This window comes from Misgurnus anguillicaudatus, chromosome 8 (genome assembly GCF_027580225.2).
Source record: "Misgurnus anguillicaudatus chromosome 8, ASM2758022v2, whole genome shotgun sequence".
Lineage (NCBI taxonomy): Eukaryota > Metazoa > Chordata > Actinopteri > Cypriniformes > Cobitidae > Misgurnus > Misgurnus anguillicaudatus.
The window spans coordinates 20,273,332-20,295,750 of NC_073344.2; the positions used below are offsets into that span (position 1 = coordinate 20,273,332).

General features: G+C 35.2%; 1 protein-coding gene across 1 annotated transcript; it reads right to left on the reverse strand.

The window, feature by feature from the left end:
• Positions 1–133: 133 nt before the first annotated feature.
• Positions 134–21,810, reverse strand: tspan2a (tetraspanin 2a). The gene is made up of 8 exons (XM_055212896.2): positions 21,539–21,810; positions 17,958–18,060; positions 8,780–8,877; positions 6,856–6,930; positions 6,663–6,746; positions 6,505–6,570; positions 4,262–4,345; positions 134–1,979 (listed from the first exon to the last, which is right to left on the reverse strand). The coding sequence occupies exons 1-8, from the start codon at positions 21,605–21,607 to the stop codon at positions 1,914–1,916; spliced, it is 645 nt and encodes a 214-aa protein (XP_055068871.2). The 5' UTR covers positions 21,608–21,810; the 3' UTR covers positions 134–1,913.
• Between the last annotated feature and the right edge of the window lie 609 nt (positions 21,811–22,419).

Here is a 22,419-nt window from a genome sequence, read left to right on the forward strand (position 1 = left end):
TTTCCTCATTTCAAAGCAATTTACATGTGACACAATGCTATATAAAAATCTTTCCAATTGTACGTTAAGCAACTACGTGAACATACATTTTTATAAACGTTGATGCTAACAGCAACTACAAATCGAAGTTGTATTTAAATTGCAAACATGTTTATTATAGTGGGAAAGGCACAGAGATAGATAGAAACTAACAGGTCATATCATGTGTACAAATTTTAGAAAGATGCAAATCCTTAATGTTTTAGCTGGACTGAGTTTTTTTTAATTTTACAGCGATACTGATGACTCCCATCTCTGGGTCGGATCCGGCCCGGCGTCATCTGCTGTCTGGGTTTGTGAAAGGAATATTCCATTTTCTAAAAAAGAAAAATCCAGACAATCCACTCACCACCATGTCATCCAAAATCCCGATGTCTGTCCCTGCTCAGTAGAGAAGAAATTATGTTTTTTGAGGAAAACATTGCAGGATTTTTCTCATTTTAATGGACTTTAATAGAGCCCAACATTTAATACTTAACAGTTTTTTTTTAGCGAAGTTTTAAAGGACTATAAACGATCCCAAACGAGGCATAAGGGTCTTATCTAGCGAAACGATTGTCATTTTTGACAAGAAAAACAAAAAATATCCACTTTTAAACCACAACTTCTCGTCTAGATCCGGTCATGATGCGCCAGCGTGACCCCAAGCAATACGTCATGACGTCAAGAGGTCACAGAGGACGAACGCGAAACTCCGCCCCAGTGTTTACAAGTGCGTTGAAAGAGGACCGTTCCGTTGTTGTGTGTCAACTGATACTAATTAATGTCTTTGCGTCAGTTTATTGTTTATAATAGTCCGCAAATTTGCGTTTTATATATGTAACACGTGACCTCCCTACGTCACTACGCTTTTACGTTAGGTCGCGCTGGACCGGACCTAGACGAAAAGTTGTTGTTTAAAAGAGCATATTTTTAATTTTTCTTGTCAAAAATGACAATCGTTTCGCCAGACAAGACCCCAATGCCTCGCTCTGGATCGTTCACAGACCCCCGAAACTCCGCTGAAAAAAACTGTTAAGTGTTGAGTTAAGTATTAAATGTTGGGCTCCACCAAAGTCCATCAAAATGAGAAAAATCCTGCAATGTTTTCCCCAATTGCAGTTTCTTCTCGACTGAACAAAGAAATACATCAACACCCTGGATGACATGGTGGTGAGCAAACCATCAGGACCCCTCCCTTAAGAAAATGGAATATTCCTTGAACGTCCCAGCAACTGGTTTGTTAAAATGTTTACATTACTGCAGTATTCAGTAGTAAAACAAGTGACAAAGTAAACCTTAAACATTCCTTAACATGACCAAACACGATAAACCAGGACTATTATTAACAGTAAACAACAGGGTCATGCTCGTTTCATGTTGACTTAAAGGAATACTGAATCCACTCCTCGGCTTCATCCAGTATCCAGGTGATGCAGCCTTCTGACAAACATTAATAACATGCACAAAAGCGTAAACATTTCATCGATATGACCCATGATCTAAAAACCCTAGATTAGCACAGAAAACCCACTGTAGTTCACACAATAGATACGTGAAAGCATTAAAAATAACATTAAGAGGCATCAAAAAGCTTATTTACATCAGTAAGTAGATTCCCAATCCGCACCTGTAAAGAGGAGGGACTTGGAAACTTGATCATATCAAGAATTCAGTTATAAATAATTAAGACAAAATAAAAGTTAATGTTGTTACAGTTGTTGCAGTAATGATCCATGCAACGATGCTTAAAATTAAAGACAATGACAATATGTCGTTCACTGCATTATGGGAGTCGCACCCTGTACCCATGACTGAATGTGATGGTCTGATGAGGTCAAGAAGGTGAATTTTATGAGACAGTCCAAATGGGCAAGAAGGGAACCGTGAAGTACCTAAATAACTTCTCTGCTGTTCCGGATGGCACAACATAGAACCATGCTGAAGACCATGCCAATGATCTGTCGACAAAACAGTGGGAACGTTAGCTACAGGTGACACAAAGGTATTTGAACACCACATACACATAAAAACAGAACCAAAGTACCAAAACATCAGACATATTGTACAAAATATAGAAAATATAAATAGAAAACGGAGAAACATTTATATATTTAAGGTCCACTGTGTAGATTATTAGCGGCATCTAGAGGTGAGATTGTGAATTGCAACCAATGGCTCATGGTGCATTCACACCAGCGGCCTCATTTATAAAATGCTGTGTAGAAACCATCCTATATTTGATCTTACGATCATTAATAAAAAATCCGTACGTGTGATTCATAAACCGATCTTTCAGATGTGAAATTTATAATCGCAAATGATCTTGAACTTGAGCACTTTCAGATCTCCGCCTTTAAACAATTTCTAATTAATGTCATAGACATATAAAAGAGCGCTTCTCACTGTTTAAACCCTTTTCGAGCAGCAAGAATGTCTTATATTGCCCAAAACCTGCAGCAATCGGACAACCAAAAGTGCGTACGTCTGCCCAGACCCTGATGTGGCGCTAAGCACTTTTCCATGTCAAAGACGGTTTTTAAAAATATGGACTTTGTCGTGGATTTTTGCGTACGCACATTTTACGATTAAGTCTGTGCATACGCACGCTTTATAAATGAGGCGCCAGATGCGAATGAAGTGTTACGCACGATTGATTTACATGTTAAGTCAATGCAAAGACGCAATAGACATCCTGCGGTACGATTCGTGAAAAATGAGGCAGCCGTAAGTTAAAAAATATGAACTCTGGAGGATATTTGCGGTACGTTAAACAATCATGAGCTCTTGCTCTAGTAGTGACGTTATGATGATGTAACAGGTGGAGGCAGAAATACGAAACAACAAATTGAGCCTTTTCCATCTGAATTTCACGCATTAATGACACAAATTTCATGCACAAATGATGAGAATTTCACGTGCGAATGACGATAGTTAATTCAAAATGTTTATGCGAGAAGCGATCCTTCTAAAAGTTACACGATGCACCTTTAAATTACCTTGGTTGTGTAAAAAAGTAACTAAAGGGAACTAAGTGTTCATGAGGCAAAGCATTGTGTTAGCAGCACAAAAGGTCATGGATTGATCCTAGAAACACACGTACTGATAAAAATTTTAAACTTGAACTGTAAGTCCATTCGCATAAAAGCATCTTACAAATGCATAAATATTACCGTAGCACTTTACAAAGTCCAGCATCATTTGTTGACAGATGCAACTGATATTTTGTTATCTAATGCAGGGTTTTTTACACTTTTTGTAAGCCGAACCCCCCTGACCTAAATTTTTTACTTTTATACCACGGGTCTGTTGAATGCTTTATTCTCATTGGTTGAGAAATGTTTCAAGGGTGTTGATTATTTTTCTGTATGTTACTGCACTGCAAAAAATGATTTTCAAGAAAAAAAAATCTTAGTAATTTTGTATTGATTTCAGTAAAAATATCTAAAAATTCTTAAATAAAGATGCTTTTTCTTGATGAGCAAAATGACCCAAGAAAATAAGTCTAGTTTTTAGACCAAAAATAAAGAAAATGTAAGTAATTTTGCGCATAAAACAAGCAAAAAAATCTGCCAAGGGGGTAAGCAAATAATTTAAGAATTTTTAGATAATTTTTACTGAAAACAAAATAAAAATACTAAGAATTTTTTTCTTGCAAATAATTTTTTGCAGTGTGGGTACTTCGTCAGGAACAATTGAATTATTCGAAAATAATGCACATCCAAAATGGTAATGCAGCATGACGCAAAGTGGAGTATATGCATTATTTTCAAATAATTCAATAATTAATATTTTTAAAATGTAATAGCATGTTTGCATCTTTAAAAATATTTAGTTTTTATCCATTTTAAATTTTTTATTAGTAGTATTTTACATAGTTATTGTTAATATTACCTATCATTGGACCTTCATCTGGTAGTTTTCATATATATTATAGCTCTGTGTAATGGCCACATGACATGCAGATTAAACAAATAAAATATATCCTTGTCTTATTTAGATTTAATTTTTTTCTTTTATATTTTATTATTTATTTGTATATAATTGTTTATCATCAACTCATGAACCCCCTGCAATTCCACCACAAACCACCAGGGGTTTGCAAACCTTCATTCTCTAATATCTGCAAAAATGTATATATCATTTGTACATACTAGTGTAGCTTAAATATTCAAATACCTTTCAGGGCTACAGTGCATAACTAATACAATACTTTAACCCTCAATGTGTTTCATATTCTTACCATAACTCCAGCAATGCCAATGCCAACATATCCAATGATGAAGAGCTTTTCATTGAAGAAGTCATCTAGAGCTTTCAGACAATCCTTGACAATAAACAAAACAACAATTATAACTCTCAATCTCTGCGCTAAAAACTTTTCATATAAGGCTTTGACTTGCAAGTAAACATTTATTTCACTTTGTAGAAAACACAAAAGATATTTATTTAGCGCTACGGTAAAATCTGGCTTTTAAATTGTTGTTTTTTTTGGTCATTTGATTAATTATCCCCTTTAACTCTGCTCTTTGTAGCTATATTTGTTATCCATCAATAACTTAAAACATAGTGTTGATGTAAACTTGATATATGGATCCGCCTTGTGCTTTTACTCTGTATAACATCTTAAGTAGCTACCTTTGAAAGCACAAAATATTTCAAATGTATTACCATAATATTTACAGTACACAGCCGCTTGTATTTCTATAATAATTCATTTTATAGCACTATAACAATATTTATACGCAATAAGTTTGTTTCACCTTCTAATGTGCTTTGATGATTTAGATCGGCTGACAGTGTGAACTTGACAAGTTAAGGACAATGTGATCTTCTGTGGCTGATCGATGCGTCTGCCCGCTTGCTATAAATAAAAACCCGGCGCCTTTGTGCCCCTCTGGGCTTAAAGGATCAAATGACTCATCATGGGACATCTTGTTACTGTCTGCTTCATTTCTCGCTTTAAGCCCCTCTCTTACCTTCTCCTCCCCTTTCATTATTACACTGTGCAGAAAAATGTGGACGCCACCTAAGGGACACTTTGAGAATTGCACTTTATTTTAGTATGAATGATGACTTTGCTTTGTGCCTCTTGTGGCAATGACCTCAGTCTGAGTGACAAATGCGTTTCAATAAAACGCAAGATTATAGCCTTATTCAGATTATGCTTTGTGTGAGGATCAAAGGAATTGCAAAAATGATTTCAAGTTAAACCTTGCATAGAAGTAAGATTTGTTTATAATACACTATTGAGTCAGGAAAATGTGAACTGGATGACATTCAAAGAGGTGAAGTTACATCGACCCCTTACCCGTCAAAACTTGACTGAAATGTTTCTCATTTTAAGGTGTATATTTAAAAAAAAAATGTATGATTACTGTAGACAAAAATATAGTTTTGCCAACCTAGAAAACTAAAATGTGAAGCAAAAATATTTTATTTATTATTATTTTATTCATTGAGTGAATACATCACAGATGATGAACCAGTATAACAGAGAGGTTTATTTATTTTTGGATGCTTTTATAATTCCTATAGTTACATTTTTGTTACACTGCAAAAAATGAATTTCTTAGTATTTTTTTCTTGTTTTCAGTAGAAATATATAAAAATGTATATCAAACATATCAAATTTAAGCAAATTTGTGCTTAAAACAAGCAAAAAAATCTGCCAATGGAATAAGAATTTTTTTCTTAAATTTACTTAATACAAGAAAAATTTAGCAAAAAATGTCTTATTCCATTGGCTTTTTTTTTTGCCGTATTTAAGCACAAATTCGCTTAAAGTTTATATGTTTTATCTAAAAATGTGACTTTTTTTCTTAGGTCATTTGCCCATCAAGAAAATAAATCTTGATTTAAGAATTTTTAGATATTTCTACCTCAAAACAAGACAAAAATACTAAGAAAGTAATTTTTGCATTGTACACTGCAAAAAAATTATTTTTAAGAAAAAATGTTCTTAGTATTTTTTTCTTGTTTTCAGTAAAAATATCTAAAAAATTTTAAATTAAGATGCTTTTTCTTGATGAGCAAAATGACCTAAGAAAATAAGTCTAGTTTTTAGACCAAAAATATCACATTTGGGTGATTTTGTGCATAAAACAAGCACAAAAAAAGGATCTGCCAATGGGGTAAGCAAAATTTTCTAGATTTTTTTTATTTAGTGTTTAAGAAAAATGTTTAAGATTTTTTTGCTTACCCCATTGGCAGATTTTTTTGCTTGTTTTATGCAGAAAATCACTTAAATTTGATATTTTTGGTCTAAAACCTGGACTTGTTTTCTTGGGTCGTTTTGCTTATCAAGAAGAATTATCTTAATTTAAGAATTTTTGGATATTTTTACTGAAAACAGGACAAAAATACTAAGAATTTTTTTTCTTGAAAATAATTTTTTGCAGTGTATAATATAACTAATGAATGAGTAGTTCAAAACCTGACCAGTGTAGTGTATAACAAAACATCAAAGTGTTCATCTGTAGATACCTTATCAGGGCTATCAATGGTACACAATGAAGGAGGACGAGATGATTCAGTCCCACAGCAATCCAGCTGTAAAATAAAAATAAAACAATGATTACAAAGCCACAACGGCCACAGATCATTTACTACACGTGTGTTTGTGTAATAAATGCTTGACTTACCACACTGTGATACACGGAGACCACAGTGGTCGCGTTGTCATCATCCATAATGACTTCATAATAGTTTTGTACATCCTTAACAATCTAAAAATAATAATAATACAAACATCCTCTTCTTGAGATCAGCATTGAATGACAATTTCTGTACTATTTACCCCAGGTAAAATACATGGGCATACACTGTGTAAAATACCGTATCTTTGTTGAGAAAGCCAAAGACCCCGGCGGCAATTTCTGCACCGAAGATCACCAGAAGAAAAGCGAAGAACTGGAAATGACAAAAGAGATGTCATGCTTTTCTATAGACATTCACTACTATAATATATAAACGTGACCATGTCTGTGAAATCCAGGCTAAGCATCAAAGTTTGATTTCAATATATCCTCCAATAAATCAAGGTTATATTTTTACAAAATGTTCTTTACATTACATAGGATAATTTTATGTAGAAAACATTAAATCACAAAAAAGGACCTTAGCCTTTAGTTTTCACAAACAGGGTCACATAGGTAATAACATTACTAGTACTAAAACAAATCAAATCAATATCTATAAAATAGTCTGTGTGCACAGTAAGCAGTTTAACTTGTAAATAGAAGTGCACTGTAAAAAAAAACTGAAAAAAAAGGTGTTTAACATAAAAAATAAAAGTTACCTGGTTGCATTAAAATTTTGATTTGAAAAGACTTGACTTAAAAATATTATTTTACAATATTTTTACACAACTTTTTTTACACAAAATTAAGTTGAACTAACAAAATTTTGGCTTAAAATTAGTTGACTAAAAAAGGTTGTGTAAAATTATTGTCAACCAATTTTTTTGAGTTGGTTGACAATTGTTCACACAACTTTTTTGATTAAAATTTTGACTTAAAAATATTAAGTTGACTCAAAAAAAAGTAAAAAAGTTCAACTAAATTTTGTATAAAAAGTTGTCTAAAAATATTGTCCATTTTTCACAAAACTTTTTTACACAAAATTAAGTTGAATCAAACCAAATTTTGGCTATATTAGTTGACTAAAAAAGGTTGTTTAAATATATTGTCAACTAACTTGTTTTGAGTTTAATAAACTGAGTTAGCTGACAATATTTTTACACAACTTTTTTGAGTTTAAATTTTGACTTAAAAATATTAAGTTGACTAAAAAAAAGTAAAAAAGTTCAACTAAATTTTGTATAAAAAGTTGTCTAAAAATATTGTCAATTTTTCACAAAACTTTTTTACACAAAATTAAGTTGAATCAAACCAAATTTTGGCTATATAAGTTGACTAAAAAAAGGTTGTTTAAATATATTGTCAACTAACTTTTTTTGAGTTGAATAAACTGAGTTAGTTGAAAATATTTTTACACAACTTTTTTTAGTTAAATTTTGACTTAAAAATATTAAGTTGACTCAAAGAAGTAAAAAAGTTCAACTAAATTTCGTATAAAAAGTTGTCTAAAAATATTGTCAATATTTCACAAAACTTTTTTACACAAAATTAAGTTGAATCAAACCAAATGTTGGCTATATTAGTTGACTAATAAAGGTTGTTTAAATATATTGTCAACTAACTTTTTTTGAGTTGAATAAACTGAGTTAGTTGACAATATTTTTACACAACTTTTTTGAGTTTAAATTTTGACTTAAAAATATTAAGTTGACTCAAAAAAGGTAAAAAAAAGTTTAACTTAATTTTGTATAAAAAATTGTCTAAAGATATTGTCAACTAATATTTTTGAGTTGAATTAACAGAGTTAGTTGACAATTTTTCACACAACTTTTTTTACACAAAATTAAGTTGAATCAACCAAATGTTGGCTATATTAGTTGACTAAACAAGGTTGTTTAAATATATTGTCAACTGACATTTTTGAGTTGAATAAACTGAGTTAGTTGACAATATTTTTACACAAAAAAAGTTAATTTTGTATAAATATATTGTCAACTAATATTTTTGAGTTGAATTAACTGAGTTTGTTGACCTTGAGTCAACTAATATTTTTAAAGTTGAACCAACAGTATGAAGTGCTCTACACACATTAAGTCACAATATTTAGTGTATAACTAGAAATATTAGGTGTTTGGTTTGTTTTGCATTTATTCATTTACAGTTACATAGTTTTTACCCACCGATCCCAGAAGACATTGCGACTCTTTCACGGCTCCAAAACAACCCAAGAATCCCACTAACAACATGAGCCCTCCAGCGCCGATGAGGACGTACACCGCTGTCAGAAAAACACAAAACAGTGTCGTGTTTAGCTTTAAAGCTCGACTACTTGGATCCTCACACTTTCCAACATGCAGATCAGTGTATCACCAGATGATGGCAGCACATGAACAAATCTGAGTCATATGATGATTATGGGTAATGAAATCACATTCATATTCTGCCATTTCTAAATGAGTGCACATATAGGGCAATGTTAGGAGAGAAGAAACATTAGGAAAACATTTCTACGCTGTGAAATGGCACATTTAAATGACAATGTAATGGCACCATGACCACATTCACCAAGAATATCCTGTATGTGCTCCTGTATAGCTCAGTGGTAGAGCATTGTGTTAGCAGCGCAAGAGGTCGTGGGTTCAAATCCAGGGAACACATATTGAAAAACTGTATACCTTGTAATGCACTGTAGTCGCTTTGGATAAAACCAAGCGTCTTCCAAATGCATAAATGTAAATATATGTTAATTATCATCTCTCTCACTGGCTATTTCTGTGTAATAAGCCCACTGTGGTAATGAAAAATGTTATAAATAGAAGCAAAATACTGATTGATCATACACAGCAATTTAAAGATTAATAAAAAATATAGAACAACAAAAAGTGACTTGAGCAACTGAAATTAAATAACAATTTATTATTTTATATTATTAAATTAGTTTTTATTTGTTAAAATGACTCTTACACATTTTTGCATTTTATTTAGCAGAAATATATACATTTAGTGATAATATGTACGTTACAGACGTAACCATAATTTTTCGTTAGGGGGATAGGGTAGTATGCAAATGACTGTATATGGTCGCATGGCAAAATGAATATAACATAATGAAACTGCTGCAGCAAAAATTGGTAGATTTATTATTTGAATCCTTGTAATCATTTTTGAGCAAAAAGTGCATGTAAATCTATAAAATAAGTACATAAGTTTAGTTTTTTTTACCTGCATTTTCTCATGTGTAATCAGAGTTTACTATTAAGGGAGTGTTTTGCGTGTATTTTGTGAACGTGAGCGTCTCTTTTATCATAAGCAATTTTGACGCGTGTGCAGCATGCACTTATTTTGACAAAACACGTGATGCACATGGTTCACATGATGCAACAAACACATATTTTGAAAACACGAGCAACACACAAGACACTCCGAACACATTTTTAATTTGCGCCCCTCGGAAGAGCAGTCATGAGCCGCCACTGGACAAATGATTATTCACATACAAAATAAAAGTTTGTGTTTGCATAATATATGTGTGTGGGTGATTCTCACGAAACCATTTAAACAACACGGCACTAATGATTTTAGCTTTAAAATGTTTAATGTAGTAACATTAAAAAGCATCAGAATTAACACAATACTGTGTTCTACCTTGCACAATTTGTGATTTCAACATAAGAATTTATAATTGTAAATTTTATCTCATTTTCTGCTGAAATTCTCATTACCGCAATGTGTCCGGCTGTGTTTGAACATGCATTATGTTGTAATTTAATCAAATTAACACAAAAATATTAAGAAAAAAAAATAAATGGATGTTTTGCTAGACTACTTTAGATGACAGAAAAAAATATTTACTGAATATTCATGTATAATAATAATGAATAACATTTATGAAAATGATGTGTCCATGCCTTATGGTCTCATCCTCCGCAACACTTTTTGATAACATTTTAAGCACACATACAGAATTTTAATAAAGTTTGATTTTGAGTGACCAAGCACATGAACCAGTTACTTCAAGATGGCTACCAGGTAAGATCATTTTTTTTTACAGTTAATTTGAAATATTGTCTTGTCAGAATGCTTACACGACATTTTGATTATCATTACCGCAACAGATGCTTATTAAATGTTAATTTAATTAATAGAAGCATAATACTTTGATTTTAAATGCATGTGCAGAATCTCCAAATTATGTTCTTTCAGGTTTGTCATGTCATTTTGAAAATATGTCAGTGTTGATGTTTTCTGACTGTTGCGGTAATGAGAATTTTTTAGGACTTATTTTTTAAATTATGTTACAAAAAGTGTTAAATGATAAGTAAAAGTTTTTAAATTAATGTTCCCATTTACTCCAGACTTTGTTTTTCAATGTCTGGTGGGGAAAAAAAAGTAAATTTAAGCAATTTTTACATTTTCATGCTTGACATTTTTAAAACCAAGTTTTCGTGAGAATCACCCGTGTACTGCATGTAATTATTATGTATATTTAAATACACACACATATACAGTTATTCATTTAAAAAAATAGACTTTAGACCCCTAAAGTGTTTATGTAGTTTATATAGCAAGATAAGAAGAGAAAAAAAATTAATCAGTTTCTGTCTGCATGACAGTCTGTCACTTCATTGTGGTTTATGCAGATGTATGACTAAGAAGCCACCGCTTTTTAATTATATTTTTTTATTCTGTGAGCATTTCTTGACAGATGTTCAGAGACAAAATCACTTTCGATTCTGCATTTTCCCTCGAAAATACACAGAAAACCCACAGCTCACTGCGATTCTTGTGTTTCACACAGTAGTCTAAGCGAGAAAGTAAGATATAATGAGGTTCAAAACTGTATGAATAGCCTCTCCAGTCTACTCGTGTATAATCGACGAAACAAAGGGTCAAGGGTTAATAGCTCAGCAGAAACAAACAGTCTTTGTTTACACACAACGCATTCAGACACAAGCTTAACCAGCAGTGCCCTGAAAACCTGAATGTATTCCCCACAACCATTCGCTTGATGAGAAAGTGCTATTAAACATCCTGGGAACAAAATGAAGTACCTGGAAAGGGAAGGGTCTGCATGCCTGACATTTAATTACATAACATGTTTTCACAATAATTATTGGTGTTTGCTAAAGCAAACATTATTATTATTATCTACACTTAAAGTCGCATTTATCTTAATTTTACCATGGTGACTACGGCTGTGTATCGGCAAGAATCTGGCAATACGATACGTATCTATAGACCTTTTGCGTGTTTGCAAACAGAGATGACGTTTTTTGTGGGCGGAGCCCAACTGGTGGCAGAAAGTGACAGCTGCTAGGGGTGTGAAGTGTTTTAGCGTTAAACTGTGATTTTTATGGATCCAGTGTCTGAAGTCTGTTTAATAATGTAATGTTTCTTATAACGTTTTCACCAAGTTACGTTTATTTTTTAAATAAATTAAAAGTTTAAGTGGCTTGGCTACTGATATGTGTGCATGTATGTAATGTATATGTATTGTTCTTTATTGGTAAATCAATTATTTTTACAGTATGAATCGCTGAAGTAGTTATAAGAGCAATACTATCATGTATTCTGTATAATATCATTTATTAAATATTTAATCATTTCCTGTTTTCAATTTCTTCCTTATATTTATAGCCTACTTGTTTGTTCTAAAACTATTATGTTTACATACAAATTAATTTGTATAGGCCTGTTTATATATTATTAACACTTTACATCTCGTGTGTGTGTGCTATTTTTATATATTTACTAGTAAACATCATAATTTAGAACAAACAGGAAGAAGACAAAGGCTATAGAAGGTAAAAAGGAGTAATAGAAAACGAAAACTTTAATAAATGGTAATATTATTGATATTATGAACTCATTCAAATCTTTAATCTTTCTAAATAAATTATAAACGTAACGTGATAAAAACTCTATAAGAGACACATAGAGGGAACAGACTTCAACAGAACACCGGATATCTTCTCTAATTATTTTCTATTCAAATTATTAAAAGATTTTCAGATGATTTCATCACTCCACACTCTCAGAAATAAAGGTACAAAGGTTGTCACTGGGACAGTACCCTTTCAAAAAGGTACATCTTTGTACCCAAAGAGTGCATATTAGTACTTTGAACTGCCAAAATGTACCTTTAAAGGTACATATTTGTACCTAAATGGTACATATTAGGACCTTTTTTAAAGGGTGCTGCCCCAGTGACGGCTTCGTGCCTTTATTTTTGACAGTGCAGTCTGTCCGGTTGAGGGCTTTTATTGCAACCATAAACACCTACGTTTATCTTCAAATGGTGTCTTCGACGACGCTATACTATAAAAAGGAAGGTCATCTATTTTGGCATTCCTATTCTGACACTCAACAGCACAACAAACGTTTTCTAGTGAGTTATACTGGTCGTTTCACTCGTGTCTCATTCATTTCCACTGTTTTTCTGCCACCACATTGCGCCCGTGACGTAACTGTGACGTCGACTCCCAAAAGGTCTATACGATACGAAACTAAAAACTGATTAATCGATGTATCTCTAACTGCACAGTATTTGTGTGACAGTGTTTTTGTTAACGTGAGACAGCGAGATGCAAGACAATTTTTAAGAAAATCTGTCAATGAAAGTTAAACTGAATTAAATTTGATGGCTAACGATTAATCGCGATTAATCTATAGCAGAATAAAAGTTTTTTTTACATCATGTGTGTGAACTGTGTATAATAATTAGGTATATATAACTATGCACACATGCATGTATAATTTTAAGAAAAAAAATACTTATATATTAAGTATTTATATATTTATATATAATATAATGTATATACACATGTAAACATTTCTTAAATATATACATGCATGTGTGTGCATTTATCTATACAAAGCTATTATACACAATTCACACACACACATAGACGGTTTCAGCAGTAACAACATAAACACGCGGCTTTCGTGGTCATCACGTAACTTCCGGTAAACTCTGCTAAGAATAAATAACAACAAAGTTCTTTAAACGTAGTTTATTTATATAACAAGCAAAAAACACCACATAGATTACCTAGGACACCAAAACATTTGTTATTATCGACGAGGTATTTGTTTAAGAGTTCAGTTTCAGCAACTAGTCAGACCATTAAACAAACAAAAACCGGAGTAAAGTTCGGACCAGATGCTTATCGTGTCACCGCACGTGCGCCCGATGAAACAGTCTATATGATGTAAACAAAAACTTTTATTCTGCTAATCACGATTAATCATTATGCATCCCTAAATGCATGAGACCTGAAGAACAAACCAGGCCAGTAAGCAAGCACCCAGAACACCTAAAATCCCACTAAGTAAACCTTCATCATGACAGCAAGTTTATCATACACAAAAAAAAATGTTGGGTTGTTTAGACCCATGATTGTGTCAAATACAGATTTTTCTAAATTCATTTAAACCACCGTTTAAGTTTTAGCTTAAAACCTCCCAGCATTTCTTTTAGAGTGTAGGTGAACGCAACTCTTGCGAATGTAAAACTCTTCTAGTTGAAGACATCATCTTATTTAAGACTTTGGTCTTCAGGGGACGTTCACAGTCTTGTTGTCATTCTCCTCTCCTGCCCAATTAACTCACCATGGCAACAACTCGGTCACCCCGGGCGAAGGGCGCTAACACGGCTGCTTTCCAAAATCACTCGAGACCGCGTTGCTAGGTTGGCGTGAACTCCCCCGCGAACCGCTTGGCTCCCTCGGCACCATCCCTGCGACACTTTAAACAAGCTAGAGCCGGACAAATAAATGATAAAGATAAACAACTGTCAAATCTGTGGGGCTACCGACGCTAAACGAAACCAAACGCGGTGTCTGCTAACTCCCAACTGTATGACAAATGAAAACCCCAAACGTGAAGCGTTTAAAACACGTCAAATATAGTTCCTGTTACATTATACTCTCAAAAGAGACTCAATGCCAAAAACGGCACAGCGCTGTTACCGTTGACCTTTCTTTCAAGGGCTGAGAAAAGACAAGAGTCACAACATGCCATAATTAATCCCCTCGGGAAAAAATAATGTTGTTTTCCTAAGAGAAGACAAAGGAGAGTCCTCTGTGACTTTAGCAAGATGATAACATCAAGCCACATCTCATCCTGACTTCCTAATTGCCAAATGGATGGAAAACTAGCAGTTGCCATCTAATATAAACAACCTTACCAATCTCCTTATACCGTAATATATATTTAAACAGCCACATATGGGGATTTTTGGAAACACTTGTCCTTTCCAATCTTTTCTCACTTCTCATTTTTCTCTTCAGCTGCTGTAAAGAGGAAGTTATTACATTTATTAATAGTTGCTCTGTCTTTGCACTTTAAACCAATGCTGTCGAAATTACAAGCATCACCGGACCACACCGCAGTCACCAGAGATCATCCCGCGGTCACTGTTTTCAGCAGAAAGACCAGGAAACCTAATTATTACGTCCAAATAACAACCTAAAACACTGTTCTGGAGCCAGTGACGCCATCAACGTAAATAAACAAATAAAGGGTCACCACCAGGTCTTTACGAGATGCGGTGTATAGGGAGACAAGCACCAGATGGCTCCTGCTGGGATTAAACCAATGCTGAGGGGGAAATAACCCTCTTTAATTCACAGACATCAGTTATGTTCGTTCCTATGAGATCAGCTCTGGTCATTAGCAAGAAGGCTCAGTGCCGTCATTCATCAAGGCTAAAACCCAATATTACATACACCATTACTGAGACCATTAGGGCCAAGTGATGTAGATGGGGAATTTCAGCCCGAAATTGCTTTTGGTGGGCAGTGCACTCGTGTAAGCGGTTTTGGATAAAACAGCAAAGTAGGTGTCTATGTTTTGTGACCCAGTCTGTGAAAACTCAGACGAATTTACCATTTTTGACCTTTAAACCGAATTAACCTTGATATATTTAATATTGACATCGAGTAAGGTCATGTCAAAGATTGAAATCAGACCTTGATGCTCCTAATCTCATCATTAGAGATTAGATTATGAGATTATCCTGGTTTTCACAAACAGGGTCGCATATACAGAAGATAAAATGGCATTGTTCTAATATACGTACACAAATATACTTTTATATACAAACTTTTTAAAGGTATTTCAAAAATTACTTTTTGAAATGGATAGTTATACATTTTTTATACAATGCAAATTTATTTATATAGCGATTTTACCAACTTTGCACTGCAGTGAAGGATCTTAACGGTAACTACAGAGTAGTATAAGTGTCTTATATACGTATTTTATGTTATTTGTGTTTTAATTGATGTGTTGTCTCAATATACTACATTAAAACCAGGGTTTCCCGCAGCACTTTGTAGTGCGGGCGGCCCGCCTAAGCTGGGAAACCCTACTGCCTTAACTAGGTCGTCCAAAAGAAAAAAAAAATTAGCTGCACAAAAGGCCGTCAAGTGCATCTCGGAGAATAGCGAGGACACGCTTCATACCGCGAGCAGGCACGTGGCCGAAATGAGAGAAAGACGTGGTCTGTCACTGTCTGGAGGATAACTAGCCAGTTGATAAAACATCTCAGAGAATAAAGGCCCGGGTATACTTTTTTTCCGCGTCCGGCTCGCGCGCGCGTCCGCGCAGCTTTCCGAGTATAGTCCCCGCAGCTACACGCGGATGGCCCCGTTCGACACTATACGCAATACAAATGATTTTTTATTCAAATTATTAGTCTAACAGGCTGTCAGGGCAGCACTGATTTGGCGACATTTACAGTACATTAAAACATTAGGATAGGTGAAGAAAAGTAACTGATCCACTATTGCAAACACAGTTTAGAACAAACAACAAGACAACGAAGAACAGGAATCAAACAAACATGCTCCAGGGCTTTCTGTTCTTGGAAGAAGTAAAAGTTAAAGAAGAAAAACGATAGTGTGTGTGCAAATGCTGTCTATTTCCTTTGTATAATTGTTTATAGTGGAGTGCCCTGTCTAAATAGTTTCACGCGCATGCGCTGTTGTACGCGGACTGTACGCGCACTGCCCCCGCGGTCTCAAATTTTGGGCTGCACGCGGATGGTCCGCGCGGCCGGCCGCGGACCCTCTTGATGACGAAAATGACGTCATGCAGACGGCGCGCGTACGCGGACGTCCCTAGTATACTTTCGGCTTAAGCCGGACGCGCTTCACCCACACGGCCGAAATGGTCCGTCAATGTCCGGAGAATAGCCAGCTGTTAAAACGCGTGTCCGTGAGAACTGTAAGTGGACTTGTTTTGGGTTTATTTAAAGGAATAGTCTACTCATTTTCAACACCAAAATATGTTATTACCCCAACCAAGAACCGTTGAATCATCCCTCTGCCATCTGTGTCCGCGCACGCAAGCGCCGGAGCGCGCTGCGACGCCACGACAGCATCTAGCCTAGCCCCATTCATTCAACGGCACCACTCAGAGACAAAGCCAGAAGTGACCAAACACATCAACGTGTTTCCTATTTAAGACGAGTAGTTATACGAGCAAGTTTGGTGATACAAAATAAAACATAGCGCTTTTCTAAGCGGATTTAAAAGAGGAACTATATTTTATGGCGTAATAGCACTTTTGGGAGTACTTCGACTCAGCGCAGTAACACCCTCCCTCTCCCATTATGAGAGTGAGAAGGGGAGCGGACTTTTCAGGCGAGTCGAAGTACTCCCAAAAGTGCTATTACGCCATAAAATATAGTTCCTCTTTTAAATCCGCTTAGAAAAGCGTTACGTTTTATTTTGTACCACCAAACTTGCTCGTATAACTACTCGTCTTAAATAGGAAAAACGTTGATGTGTTTGGTCACTTCTAACTTTATCTCTAAATGGTACCATTGAATGAATGGGGCTAACCTAAATGCTATCGAAGCGTCGCAGCGCGCTCCAGCGCTTACGTGCACGCACACAGATGATAGAGGGATGTATCAACAATTCTTAGTTAAGGTAATAACATATTTTAATATTGAAAATGAGTAGACTATTCCTTTAACTAACAAATGCGGGAAACGCTGAAAACTAATGTCTTTTTTATTTGTGCTACTTGGATTTATTTTGGGTTGACAAAAACTGAAGAGTGCCTGCCTAAAGGGCTACCAGGGATTTAGAAATGTTGCGAAGCCGTACTAAAACATCCGTCTACCCTACTCTTAAACGTTACATATAAACAATGAGAACCATTTGGTCACTTTATAAGTCGGCCTGACGGTTTATTTTTGTCTAAGTGGGTGGTTTCTAGCCCAAACAATTTTAGCAGACCAGACTTTACGCCAACTACACACAGACCATATTTTGGCTTTGGTATATGAAACCCACATGAACCGTTTAGGTGAACATATACTAGTGGGTTGAACTGTTGACTTACCAATGAAGAAGTGTTCAGGTGCACCATTGCCACCTAGGAGAGAGGTTGTGTCCGGATCAAACCTCAGCCATAACCCCACGGCCAAAACCAGTGAACCGGAGAGCTGCGATACAAGAGCGATATAAGTCAGAAACATATAAAAAAACATCCTCAGATCACAAATAACAATCTATCTCTGTGACCAGCTGTTTTTATTTCTGTCATTGATTTGAGATCAGGATACTCTTTCATTTGCCCATCACAGCAACTTGGAGGGACACCTTTTATCCAAATAGATCATTGATTGAAATACTGCAAGATTGAGTGTTCTGAAGTCAATATGTGTCTACATGTTCAAAGGTTGTGGGTTTGAACCCTATAAGGAATGCACTTACTGGTTAAATTGTATACTTTGAATGCATTGTATATTGATATTTTATCATTAGTAAAATAAAACGCATTTTAAATTTGACTTAAGTGTCTGAATATTGCTCGAGATTACTGTAGTTCTTCAACTCCCCATTTTTGTGATTAATAGACAGGCTGTGCCAATCTAACAGACCCGCTGGCATCCACTATCCCCTGGTGCCATCTCCTGCACCCTCATTCCCAACAGCCACAACACCACGATATACAACTACACAGGACAACGGCCCACTTCTTTTTGGTCTACCCTCTCAAAAACAAAGGCCTTGCTGTGAAGCAGTGAGACCATGCTACAGATAACCAATGACTGAAGCCACTGTGACTAACATTACATTACTCACACACTTTAATGTGACCATTGGAGTTATTACAAAATGATAGTGTAATGAAGAGTGTTGTTTTGAAGTCGTTTTTCATCGAGCAACCAATAAGGTCTATGGCTTAAAGCCGAAGTGTGCAACTTAAATTGCTTTCTTCTATTCCAAATTTATATTTTTCACAATGTACATGCTTAAAGTGACACTCCACTTTTTTTAAAAAATAGGCTCATCTTCCAGCTCCCCTAGAGTTAAATTTTTTTTATCGTTTTGGAATCCATTTAGCTGATCTCCGGGTCTGGCGCTAGCACTTTTGGCATAGCTTAGCATAATCCATTGAATCCGATTAGCTTCGCGCTAAAAAATATCTAAAGAGTTTCGATATTTTTCCTATTTAAAACCTGACTCTTCTGTAGTTGCATTGTGTACTGAGACCGACGGAATATTAAAAGTTGCGAAGAGTCAAGTTTTAAATACGAAAAATATCAAAACTCTTTGGTTATTTTTTAGCACGATGCTAATGATCTAATCGGATTCAATGGATTATGCTAAGCTATGCTAAAAGTGGTACCGCCAGACCCAGAGATCGGCTGAATGGATTCCAAAACGGAAAAAATCAAATGCTTAACTCTAGAGGAGCTGGAAAATGAGCATATTTTCAAAAAAAGTGGAGGATCCCTTCAAGCTTAAAATGAGTAACTTGTCCAGAATAACGATGTGCTTATGTCTCCCATTCTTTCCCCAATCCCCCACCCCTCTTTTTTTAAACAAACCCTGGTGTATTTTGTTGTTTTTGTTTGACAGGTTTTGCACCATTAAAAAAAATAGAACAGAAATCACAAATTTACAAAATAACATGATCTTATCTTAATATTCTAATAATTTTTAGCATTAATTTTTTTTAATTTCCAACCCACACAATGTATTGTTGGCTGTTGCTACAAATATACCTATAAGACTTCAGACTGGTTTTGTGGTATAGGGTCACAGATGTCTAGAAACTAGGGCAGTAACGATTCATTGTGTGTCCCATTAAAAATGCCTGTCTGAAATCGATTCTGAATCGTAAGGCTGCGATTCTGTGTTTCATGCACAGCTTGTGCGTGTACTACGTCATTTGGTCAGTAGGAAGTCCTTATCAATCTAAAATCATTATGACTCGGAGTCGTTTATAACGTGCATTTAAAAAAGTAACACTTGTTAAACAAAATTATTTAAAATATTCTTTATTATCGTGAAAATACCTGAAACAATTTGAAAAACAACGATATAAATATTCCTGTAGACATTTCCTGGAATAGTGTTTGTAATGCTACTTCTGTGGCACAAAAAGTGTTTCTGCACAAGAGCGCCCCCCTGGCTTTTGGATGTGCCGGGATTTCACTGTAATTCGTTCAAATTTATTCATTGAGAAAACCCGCATTTGCACGGTTAATCGTTACACCCCTACTAGAAACTAGACTTAAACAACTGCATTAAAGAAAAGACCAGAATCACATCTTTAACAAAGCCATAAATTCATGCTTATAAAGGCACTTGTACTTTTGATCTTTGCTCCAACTTGAACGACATATTGTAAAACCATCAAATGTATGATATATAATAAACATTTAACAACCTTATTGCTTTTGTATGTAACATTAATCTCTGTGACTTTGAAGATACGACAAGTCTATTGTTTCCAAAAGGAAATCTCAATGCACCTATAGCCTATAGTGAACAAAAGAGTGTTGAATACAGCGCAAAGTCTGGTAGCCTACACTTTCAATACTCAATGAAAGCCAAAACAAAGTTGTTTATTTCTAAATTCTTACACATTAATATATAAAACTGGTTTGTTCCAAAACATAAACAAAATTTGGATTACACAGATATAAGCATTCAAAACTTACAGTCGCTTCCACCAATACACATTAACAATTTTTATGACATCACTCTGCACTTCAGCATCTCATCAGATTCCAAGATGTGAGGTAAACTAAACACTATTGGCTATTTTAAAGGGGGCGGGGCCACTTATAATGTCCCCCCTAATTTCCTGTTACATCGGAAATAAGGCACCCCAATGGGTCTTGAAAGTTTCATCACTAAAGTTATGGAAATATAATCAGATTTATACATATTTTTTAACAGGGAACTCAATGACGCTGACCTCTGACCTCATCACTGACGTCAAACAGATGCATCCTAAGGTGCCATGCTTGAGTGTACACAAACGCAAATTCAAACAAATATATATATATATATATATATATAAATAAATAAAGTAAAACTGTAAGCTTTGAATGCTTACAACTTCTAACTGTGAATTTGAAGCGCAATAGTTCACAGAAATTGGAAAGGTTAACATAAAAGCATCCATCCGCTCGTGGGAGCGTGTCAGAAAATGACTGTATGACAAACAATAACAAAATGGGGTTGATAAAACAATTTTGTTTTAAACATTTTGAAAATGTGCACATATAATATCAGTCTATTATATATTCATACTGTAAATTATAAAAAACCCGAGCATATTTTTTCTGACAGAAAATTATGCTGTCTAGGTAGGGAACCTACTAGGTTTTGAAACACAGCCGATGTTTCTTTCCAGACAAAACACACCGATTACATAAACTATCCCAAATTTGGCGCTGTTGTTAGGCAGGCAGACCAAAAGAAAGCTGCACCCTGCCAAATGAAAATATAAAAAGCATTGTGCAGATGTTTGCAAGATCCAAGGAAACAGGTGCCAACAAATGCATCCCCACGCAACCATACATTTGCGTTTTATTACAGATCAAAACATGTCTGCGTGACATCATCACGTGTTTATCATTAACGCATCTTTGTTACTTTCAAACGAAGCGTCGCACTTACCCAGAATATGATATTGAAGACGAAAAGCAAGTATTTGACGCATTTCATGCCGCCTTGGACTTTGCTCATCCTGCCTGTTGTTTGGCTCCGCGTGTTCGCCGTTTCCACCAGAATGTTTGCGCAGATCTGCGTGTTTCTCTAAGATGTGGGTCAGTATTCACGCGCAATTCACAGATGAACCGCCGACAGCACCGCGTCGCGTCTCGCGTGTGTAGTGCGAGCGGGAGTGAGCAAGCGCGCGTGAATGAGCACCGCCCATCGGCTCCGCACAGGACAGGGAGGCGCGCACAATGCTTCTCCCGCGTTTTGCTCTCCCACGGTGATGGATGGATGTAAAGAAAAAAAGAAAGTTGGATGGATGAATGGATAAATAGATGCAGATACTTACAGGCAGACAGATACATGGATAGATAGACAATAACTTGGATGGGTGAATTGATGAAAGAAAGAAACCCTTACGAAAATTAACCATGGTTTTATTGTGGTAAAAGTGTAGTAACCATGTTTTTTGGTGCATTGATTACTATCAGCAAAATCATGGTTTTACTACAGTAACAGTGCAACTAAGGTTGTCAAAACCATGGGTATTTTGTGGTTACCATGGTTTTACTAAAGTTTTAAGATATGTCAGTACAAGGTGTTTTTAAATTAAGGCAGCTCAAACATACATTTTAGTCTGGGACTAGGATAAACCCTGTACGGGAAACCGCCCCACAGTGTCAATTACACCGCCTTCATGATCCTCTCAGACATTCAGGGTATTCATTATAAAGTCTCTTTCAAAATGTTTGTCTCTTTATACATCAGTCACAATCACTCTCCTGTCATTGGTCAGAGGAAGTCATTGTCTGTTAGGTTTGAGGTCAAGCTCAGGTCATACT